The 10,567-nt window shown below is 38.2% G+C and overlaps 2 protein-coding genes across 2 annotated transcripts; both read left to right on the top strand.

Annotated features, from left to right (window-relative positions):
- The first annotated feature begins 215 nt into the window (after window positions 1-215).
- On the top strand, window positions 216-3,566 carry LOC140021082 (disease resistance protein RPM1-like). Its single transcript, XM_072071812.1, has one exon. The coding sequence runs from the start codon at window positions 530-532 to the stop codon at window positions 3,308-3,310; it is 2,781 nt and encodes a 926-aa protein (XP_071927913.1). The 5' UTR covers window positions 216-529; the 3' UTR covers window positions 3,311-3,566.
- Window positions 3,567-7,942: 4,376 nt separating this feature from the next.
- On the top strand, window positions 7,943-10,207 carry LOC140021622 (disease resistance protein RPM1-like). Its single transcript, XM_072072894.1, has one exon. It carries the CDS (start codon window positions 7,946-7,948, stop codon window positions 10,205-10,207), a length of 2,262 nt encoding a protein of 753 aa, XP_071928995.1. The 5' UTR covers window positions 7,943-7,945.
- The last annotated feature ends 360 nt before the right edge of the window (window positions 10,208-10,567 follow it).

The following is a 10,567-nucleotide window of genomic DNA, read 5'->3' as shown; positions in this document are numbered from 1 at the left end:
TTAGAATCATAGCTAGCCATTTCTTTTTGGAGCAAATTAAGAAAACATTAGAAGGGAGCTGAACATTATCTGAAGATTGTTAGATTCCACATGACAAATGCCTTCCTTTCCAATTTAAACAATCAAAAGAAATCCAAAATTTTCTCTATGCCTTTCTTAGCCCAAGAGAATAGTTATTCTTTACCTATTTTTTTAGGTTATGCTCTCTATACTTTTTCTTTTGAGTAGACTGACATTTCACTTTTTGACCACAATAACTTTTGATATGTACTACCAAAATGCCAAATAAAACTCCTTGTTTATACCACAAAGGGAAAAAAAAGCATACGTTCTCAAATTCATATCATTCTTGAACAGCTATTCTTTCAAATTCATATAATTCTAGAATTTGCTAGCTCATATAAACCGCATCCTCTATACTACAGAAGAAAGAAAGAAAAAGAAAAACAGCATAGTTTCTGAAATTTGGAACAACTCTCAAAATTTTTTTGATAAGAAAACTGATTCTTGAGAAATTTGACTTGGCATTATGGCAGAGAGTGTTGTAGGTTTTTTGATTAACCAGCTCTCAACCTTGCTTTCCCAAGAGATCACACTTTTGGGGGGGCTTAAATCAGATGTTCAATTCATCAAAGATGAACTCGGGAGCATGAAGTCTTTCCTCAGAGAAGCTGAAGCAAAGGAAGACAATGATTCTCAACTCCAAGAATGGCTAAAGCAGGTTCGAGAAGTTGCTTATGATACAGAGGATGTTCTCGATGATTTTACCTTCCGCTTTGCTCGTGGCTACAAGGACGGATTCTGTGGCAAGGCTGGAAAGATCTATAACTCAATAAAGAATCTGAAAGCTCGCCATCAAATTTCTTTGGAGATAAAAGACATCAAGGCCAGAGTTGGAGAGATTTCAGCAAGGCATCAGAGGTACCAAGCCCTATATGGTACTCAAGAAAGAGGCTTCAGCTCTTCCCGACAGGCAAATGCTGATTTTGACATTCGTGCTCAATCACTCTTCATTGAAGAAGCTCAACTTGTTGGGATTGATAAACCAAAAGCAGAGCTCATCTCAAAAATCCTTGATGACCATTCCCAATTGAAAGTAGTTTCAGTTGTGGGAATGGGGGGACTCGGGAAGACTACCCTGGTGAAAAAAGTCTATGATGACGTTGCAGTGAAGAAACAATTTCAGAGCCATGCCTGGATAACTGTTTCTCAAAATTTTCAGTTCAGTGACATCATCAAGAACCTGATCCAACAATTGTACAACGAAATCAGACAGCCAATCCCTCCCCAAGTGGAATCCATGGATGTTCTTACGCTGAGTGAATTTGTCAAAGACTTCCTCCAAGAAAGAAGGTACATTCTTGTCCTTGATGATGTGTGGAGTATAGATGCCTGGGAAGCTATCAAATGCGTATTACCTGACAGCACTATTGCTAGTCGTGTTGTATTGACAACACGAATAGCCGATGTAGCTTCTGCGTCCTGTTTAGGATCACTTGACGCCGTCTATAAGATGGAGCCTCTTTCTGATAAAGAGTCTTGGACTCTGTTTTGCAATCGAACATTTCAGTGCAATGACTGTCCTCCAAATCTAGAAGAAGTTGCTAAAAAAATACTGAAAAAATGTGAGGGCCTACCACTTGCAATTGTTGCAATAGGTGGTGTTTTGGCTCTGAAGGACATGGAAAAGACAGATGAATGGGAGATAATTCTTCATGGTTTTGGTGGCGAGGTAGATGGCAGTGGTAAGTTTGACAGAATCAAAAGGGTGCTCTTACTTAGTTACAATGACTTGCCTCACTATCTTAAAAGCTGCCTATTATATCTAAGCATCTACCCTGAAGATTATCCAATTGATGTGGGTGATATACTTCTGAAATGGATTGCACTAGGATTTGTAGAAGAGAAAATAAGAATAACATCCACCGATATTGCTATGAGTTATATGAAAGAACTCATCAACAGAAGCTTAATCCAAGTTAAATCCACATCGACCGATGGCACATTGGATACATGTGGTCTCCACGATTTTGTGCGTGAAATCCTTGTTTCAAAATCTAAAGAGCAGGGCTTCATGACTGTAGCCACCAAATATTACACAAGATGGCCTGAAAAAGTTCGACACCTAGCAATCCACAACTTCACTGATAATCCACAAGAATTTAGTAGCTTAAAGTGTCTTCGGTCTGTGGTAATATTTGGGTATGAAGATCCTCTCACAACTACATTTTTATCCAAGTTCTTAAGCGGTGGTCCTAAGTTGCTAAAGGTGTTGGATTTGGATGGAGCTGAATTGGAGAGCATCCCAAAGCAAGTCTTCAAACTATTTCATCTCAAGTATCTTAATCTTGCAAGAACTGGAGTTAAAATTATTCCAAAATCTATTGGGAAGCTTCAAAACCTTGAAGCTATAAATCTGGTAGGAACCAATGTAACAGAGTTGCCTGCAGAAATTCTAAATCTAAGAAAACTCCGTTCTCTTTTGTTAGGCGGATGGGGTGATTATTCAAATGACAATGCAGTTTGGGGCTGTAAATGTCCACTTGGAATTGGAAAGCTTATTTGTTTGGAGGAGCTGTATGGTATAGAAGCAGACAGTGATAAAGTAGTAATGGAGGTTGGAAAGCTAACGCAATTGCGAGGATTATCCATTACAAAGCTGAGAAGAGAAGATGGACAGGAGTTGCTCTCCTCCCTCTTGAGGCTGACCTACCTTCGAGAGTTGTCCATCTCCTGTATTGAAGAAGATGAGACCCTTGATCTCCAACATTCCGTCTCTCCAAAGCTTGAATTCCTCACATTTCTGAGATTGAAGGGGCGTTTAGAGAGAGTACCGCAATGGGTGACATCACTTCAATCCTTGAGAACCTTAGTATTGGACAATAGTAGGTTGGGAGAAGATGAGAATGCAATGGGCTCCCTCGGACATTTGCCCAATCTGGTATCACTTATTCTCTATCGTGCTTATGAAGGGGAGACAATATGTTTTAAGGTTGGAGGATTTCGAAAACTCCAGGACTTAGAGCTCGGGCAATTAACAAGACTGAAATGGGTGCGAGTGGAAGAGGAATCAATGCCTAGTCTCAGAAAACTGCGCTTAGGTGGTTGCAAACTGATGCAGGAGTTGCCTTCGGGCATCCAAAACTTGACCAGACTTGAATATCTTGGGTTTTATGAAATGTCTGATGAGTTAATGCACAAAGTACAGAATTTGGATAAGCGGAGTGAAGATTATCAGACAATTTCTCATATCCCTCAAGTTGTCATTGGTCACTGGATTGATGATCGGTGGGAAGGCACGTTCCTCTGAGAGAAGAGAAGCTAAGAGACAACTCTTTGCAGCTTTCAACATTAACTGATATTCAGTCAACTCATCTCTTCTATAAGTCTCAGGTTGCTTACTAGCTTATTACATTTGTATCAAATCATATCATGAAATAGCTCAATTCCTCGAACATAGTGTGTGTTCATATATATGGATTTAGATATCCTTTTTATAGTTGGCCCCATCAAACTTGCTCTGGTTAAGTAAAACATAGATCAGAGCACCTACTACAGAAAAGAGAAGGCAGTCTTCATTAAGTTAATTTGAAAGTGTATGAAGCAGTTAGTGAAATTAGTATAACAACTTTTGAATGAAATTTGGTTCTTGATCTTAGAAATGCATGCCTATAGCATATGATTTTTATTCTTGAGCTAGTTTCTAAATCGTGAATTTGCAAATGGAAAAATTTTTCAGAAAATAAGGGGGATTTTGCCCATCTCAACCTTAACCACAGATTAATGTGCCTTTAGTCAATAAACAGGTTTAGTAAGCACATGCTAGTGCCATCAGTTCCTAGAATAGAAACATAATGCAAGAAAACTTGTAAAATATATTACTTGACTCATATGTCAATAGAAACATGCAAAATAATATCATAAAACACTATTCAAGCTTATTTACAACTTTTTTTTTTTAGCTTATTTACAACTTATTCCTTTCTAGTGAAGTGAAATTACAGTCACCTTACATGATAAAAGTTGCAATAAAAAGTTGTAGTCATGCATAGGTTTTCTCTATCACACAAAAAGTTGCAATAAAAAAACATGATAAAAAAAAAAATAAGACCATTGACTTAATATTGAAATAGTAACAATCAACCTCAATTCCTCAAAATATGCGTATGTACAAGTATGGATTTAGATTTTCTTTTTCCAGTTAACTCCATCAAATTTTTTCAAATTTGTTCAGCAAGACATAGAACAGATCTTCGATAACAAGATGAAGTTTGTCAAATTAGTAAAGCTTCGATAACACCTTTCAAAGTCCAAAGTCCAAACTGAAGGTTCAGTGTTCCTTTTTTTTTCTTTCTATATTCTTAGTTTGTATGTATATTTTTCTCAAATAAAATTTAACTGATAGTGTTTTGATATCACAAAACACTATCCAAACTCATTCGCAACTGATTTCCTTTCTATATGGGGCTTGGAGGTGTCGTTGAAGTAAATCGTGTGATCCTCTTCATCATCAGGCTTCATGACATAATTAGAACCATCTTCAGTAAGGTGAAAATACAATCCTCCCAAGCCATAAATCAGGCTGTGATAAGTTTACTACATACCAAACCGACTCAAGTTCTCTGCCAAACCGACTACAGATCAAAATTGGTACATGGTTTAAGTTCCTTGTTTTTTGGGTTTTATGTTTTAATCCTCTCTGCACAATCATACTTTTGTTTGATATCCAAGTTAATTAATGAGCAATATGTCCTCTATCTTAGTGCATTTTGATACTTATTTTTTAAACATGATTTCTGTAATGTAGTGTGTGATCCAAGATATTCTGCTTCACTATCTACCTTAACAGGGAAGTTAAGACACCATAATATCTACATGTTTTTTTGTAAGTACCAAATTACAATATCTTTCTGATTCTTTCATCACTTTGTGATTAAGAAAAGAATAGTTTATTGTTCTTCTCCAGTTCACACACCATACATCAATATGGGGCTGTTGAAAGACAGAGTAGACAATTGAAATAACACAATTACTTAAAACTTGTACAACTTTTTTAGAGTACATTGTGTTCATTCATTCTAACAGCTAGTTGTCCAATGAAACACAGCTATCTATTCGTTTTTGCAAGGGAAATCCCATTTCATCTTTTGTCCGCTGCTAATATTTTGGATTGCACAAGTTTTCTCCAGCAATTCTTTGTAACTTGCAATCTTGCCTTGAAATCATCTCTTCCATTAAGAAGCCAAAACCTTCTCAGATACATACCTCTCACATAAACTATTTGTAGCAAACTGGGTGCACAGAATACTTTTGCTAAAGGTGGGTTGGGGGAAGAATTCTCGCATATGGGCAGTATTAGCGGCTTTTACAAAGTCAAACTAGGCTAAATAAGTATGTTAGGGGGATGCAGCTATCATAAGATGTTTTTTTTTTACTCTTCTTGGATTAACTACTCATTCCCTGTTTTTATAGTAACATATTTTTTTAATAAACTTCTTCTTATTATTTCATGCATATAAGCAATATTACCTATTCTTGCAGACAAATCCCCCCCCGGGGGGCGGCTCTTCATTTAATTTGTAGATTTGCAGGTAGTTTTTTTTTTTGGGCGGGATGGATTTAATATATATGGGAATACTTGGGTATTGAGCGGAAGTCTTAAAGACCCAATCTTTTGAATTTTTGTAACAAATAATTTTATTTTTCCTGAGTAAACACATTTTTGAATTATATGTTTAATGTACGTGACTTTCATGGTACAACACTACTTGTTTACCACATTTTCCCCCTACTCATAACATCTTAAATCCATATGTTTTTCCTTGAGAAATTTTTTTTTTTTTAAGCAAATGAGGACCATTTAGTCTAATGAAGTAAATTCGCTCGGAACTTCATTTATACAAAATTAATTCTTAATCTAATACATAGCAATTTGTACAAAGATCTTATTGGCTAGAAAAAAACTATCATGTTAATCTTGATTGCACAGTGACAGGTGCCGAACCTGTGCAATAATAATAAATAGAACCTAACTACCACCAAAAGTAGCCAATAATTAATTTTAGGTACTGGAGCAGGGACTCTAGGTGTGCGATGGGTTACTTGATTCACCCTGTTCCCGAAGAGTTTGCTTAACCCGATATACCCGAATTAATTATCTGACTAAATTTACTAACTAGCAGACAGTGGCAAGCAGGGTTGTCTCCTCAGGGACTAGCAAGATATTTTGTTTCTTTTCAAATCAAGATTAATGGGGGGGTTTTGGTATCAAATGCCAAAAATAAAGTAATTGCAGAAAATAATTAATTTAAAGAAATAATTGGAGAAACTCTAGCCAAGGGTACACTTCAGAAATGGTTCATGCACTGATCATTGATGCAGAAATAATTCCAACATTTATCAACAGATTAGTTACAGTTGTCATGCACGCGATAAACAACCAACCTTTCCTTAATTTATCGATAGCTAAGGTACGACCGTTAGCTATTTCTCTAACCCAAAAACAACCCTAGGTACGACCGTAGGATTTAATTCTTAGATTGCATTATTAATTAGAAAGGCCCAATCCTAACTAACAAACACGCTACGAGGGTTTATTTAAGCTAGGTCAAATATTCCCCTGACACAAATCCAATTATGTCAGTTGCTACTGGGATAGAGATAACGAACAATTACGAATTCAATTACCCCTATATAGCAAAATAGCCTATGTGAATAATTAATTATTGCGCACTAATCAATCATACACAAGGCTATAACAATGAAAATCAGGGAACATATGAATATCAATAAATGAAGAAAATAATTAAAAACGGTTTAGATCTCACAGTAATTGCCGAACCAAATCGTCAGTTGTCCCCTTGACTAGAATTAGGGGTTTAGTTCCCCATTAGTGAACAGGCCATGCGAACGCAGTTGACAAGGGCCGTCAATTCTTGCGTTGGGAATCGGTCAACCGAGAGTGTTAGAAAAGAGCGAGAGAAATCGATCTGCAATTGTTTCTCGGATGTTGCTGCAGTATGTTTAGATGTCAAAACAGAGGTGTGGAAAGTTAAGGGAAAAGACATTCAAGCATTTGTGGCCACAAACGGTAGGGGAAGTGTGTTGGATGGGCACGTGGAAAGGGCTTTTGTGACTTGTAACCAGAAGAGCTATTGGGCGTTGAAGGGGACTCCATGTGCGCACGTGAAATGTGGAGGGGGCGAAATTAAGTAACTGGCAAAGTGAGGGTTTGTACGCGAAAGTACGGGAGGGAAAGAAGGCGCGAAGCTTACAGGATAAGCTAAACAGTGTAGGCGTATTAGAAAGGAAGAAGCGCCAAAACCGGAGCAGGAGAAATAGCAGAAGATAGGGATTTGTTATGGAGCTGGCGGCCGAAATAGATGCTTCGGATATGCAGTGGGATAGCGAAGGAGAAAGCGAAAATGTAGTATCGCTGATGCATGAAAGTGGAACACCTTCGAATTATAAAAGTTGCAGCAGTGAAAGGAAGGGCATTCGTCGGACGGCGGAAACAATGGTAAGCCACTCAACTCATTCCGTGAAGAATATGGTGAAAGGAAGGGCTTATGATACAGAGGATGTTCTCGATGATTTTACCTTCCGCTTTGCTCGTGGTTACATGGATGGATTCTATGGCAAGGTTGGAAAGATCTATAACTCAATAAAGAATCTAAAAGCTCGCCATCAAATTTCTTCGGAGATAAAAGACATCAAGGCCAGAGTTGGAGAGATTTCAGAAAGGCATCAGACGTACCAGTCCCAATATGGTACTCAAAACAGAGGCTTCAGCTCTTCCGGTCACGCAAATGCTAATTTTGGCATTCGTGCTCAATCACTCTTCATTGAAGAAGCTCAACTTGTTGGGATTGGTGAGCCAAAAGCAGAGCTCATCTAAAAAATCCTTGATGACCATTCCCAATTGAAAGTAGTTTCGGTTGCGGGAATGGGGGGACTCGGCAAGACTACCCTGGTGAAAAAGGTCTACGATGACGCTGCAGTGAAGAAACAATTTCAGAGCCATGCCTGGATAACTATTTCTCAAAATTTTCAGTTCAGGGGCATCATCAAGAACCTGATCCAACAGTTGTACGACGAAATCAGACAGCCGGTCCCTCCCGAAGTGGAATCCATGGATGATATTATGCTGAGTGAATTTGTCAGAAACTTCCTCCGAAAAAGAAGGTACATTCTTGTCCTTGATGATGTGTGGAGTATAGCTGCCTGGGAAGCTATCAAATGTGTATTGCCTGACTGCAATATTGTTAGCCGTGTTGTATTGACAACACGAGTAGCTGATGTAGCTTCTGCGTCCTGTCTAGGATCTCTCAACTTCGTCTATAAGATGGAGCCTCTTTCTGATAAAGAGTCTTGGACTCTGTTTTGCAATAGAACATTTCAGAGCAATGACTGTCATCCAAATCTAGAAGAAATTGCTAAAAAAATACTGAAAAAATGTGAGGGCCTACCGCTTGCAATTGTTGCAATAGGTGGTGTTTTGGCTCTGAAGGATAAGGAAAAGACAGATGAATGGGAGATGATTCTTCATGGTTTTGGTGGCGAGGCAGATGGCAGTGGTAAGCTTGACAGGATCAAAAGGGTACTCTTACTTAGCTACAATGATTTGCCTCACTATCTTAAAAGCTGCCTATTGTATCTAAGCATCTACCCTGAAGATTATCCAATTGATGTGGATGATATACTTCTGAAATGGATCGCACTAGGATTTGTAGAAGAGAAAGAAAGAATAACATCCACTGATATTGCTATGAGATATATGAAAGAACTCATCAACAGAAGCTTAATTCAAGTTAAATCCACCTTGGCCGATGGCAGATTGGATACATGTGGTCTTCACGATTTTCTGCGTGAAATCATTGTTTCAAAATCCAAAGAGCAGAACTTCACGACTGGAGCCACCAGATATTACGCAAGATGGCCTGAAAAAGTTCGACACCTAGCAATCCATAACTTCACTGATAATCCACAAGAATTTAGTGGCTTAAAGTGTCTTCGGTCTGTGGTAATATTTGGGTATGAAGATCATCTCACAACTACATTTTTATCCAAGTTCTTAAGTGGTGATCCCAAGTTGTTAAAGGTGTTGGATTTGGATGGAGCTGAATTGGACAGCATCCCAAAGCAAGTCTTCAAACTATTTCTTCTCAGGTATCTTAATCTCCGTGGAACTGGAGTTAAAATTATTCCAAAATCTATTGGGAAGCTTCAAAACCTTGAAGCTATAAATCTGGTAGGAACCAATGTAACAGAGTTGCCTGTGGAAATTCTAAAGCTAAGAAAACTCCGTTCTCTTAGCTTAGGCGGATGGAGTGATTATTCAAATGACTATGCAGTTTGGGGCTGTAAATGTCCACTTGGAATTGGAAAGCTTATTTGTTTGGAGGAGCTGTATGGTATAGAAGCAGACAGTGATAAAATAGTAAGAGAGGTTGGAAACCTAACGCAATTGCGACTATTAGACATCGCAGGGCTGAGAAGAGAAGATGGAAAGGAGTTGCTCTCCTCCCTCTTGAGGCTGACCTACCTTCGACGGTTGTCCATCTCCTGTATTGAAGAAGATGAGACCCTTGATCTCCAACATTCCGTCTCTCCAAAGCTTGAATTCCTCACATTTCTGTGGTTGAAGGGGCGTTTGGAGAGAGTGCCGCAATGGGTGACATCACTTCAATCCTTGAGAATCTTACAGTTGTTTAACAATAGGTTGAGAGAAGATGAGAATGTAATAGGCTCCCTCGGACATTTGCCCAATCTGATATCACTTTCTCTCTATCGTGCTTATGAAGGGGAGACACTGTGTTTCGAGGCTGGAGGATTTCAAAAACTCCAGCGCTTAGAGCTTGTGCGATTAACAAGACTGAAATGGGTGAGAGTGGAAGAGGAATCAATGCCTAGTCTCAGAAATCTGCAATTAGTTGGTTGTAAACTGATGCAGGAGTTGCCTTCGGGCATCCAAAACTTGACCGGACTTCAATTTCTTGGGTTCTTTGATATGTCTGATGAGCTAATGCACAAAGTACAGAATTTGGATAAACAAAGCGAAGATTATCAGATAATTTCTCATATCCCCGAAGTTTGCACTGGTTACTGGATTGATGGGAACCCAAGTTCCTCTAAGAGAAGAGAAGTTAAAAGACAACTCTCTGCAGCTTTCAACATTAATTGGTATGCAGCTTTCAACATTAATTGAAAAGCTTGCTAGCTTTTCCTTTTATTTCATGGGCTCTCGTTAACCTTTTCCTTTCTAATGCTTATTACATTTGTATCAAATCATATCATGAAATAGCTCAATTCCTCGAAATAGTATGAAATAGCTCAATTCCTCGAAATAGTATGAAATAGCTCAATTCCTCGAAATCGATTTAGGTTTCCTTTTTATAGTTGGCTCCATCAAACTTGCTCTGGTTAAGTAAAACATAGATCAGAGCATTTCTTTTCTTTCTTTCTTTTTTTTTTTTTTCTAAATTCTCAGTCTGTATGCATAACTTTCTCAAATGAAATTTGGTTCTTGATCTTAGAAATGCATGCCTATAGCATATGATTTTTATTC

Source organism: Coffea arabica, chromosome 11e (assembly GCF_036785885.1).
Source record: "Coffea arabica cultivar ET-39 chromosome 11e, Coffea Arabica ET-39 HiFi, whole genome shotgun sequence".
NCBI lineage: Eukaryota > Viridiplantae > Streptophyta > Magnoliopsida > Gentianales > Rubiaceae > Coffea > Coffea arabica.
Note: the sequence above shows the minus strand (reverse complement) of the source record. Positions and strands in the feature narration are given on the sequence as shown.

Bases quoted from the DNA above. Each gene is read 5' to 3' on its own strand.
- LOC140021082 (XM_072071812.1), top strand. From the start codon at position 530: ATGGCAGAGAGTGTTGTAGGTTTTTTGATTAACCAGCTCTCAACCTTG.
- LOC140021622 (XM_072072894.1), top strand. From the start codon at position 7,946: ATGGGGGGACTCGGCAAGACTACCCTGGTGAAAAAGGTCTACGATGAC.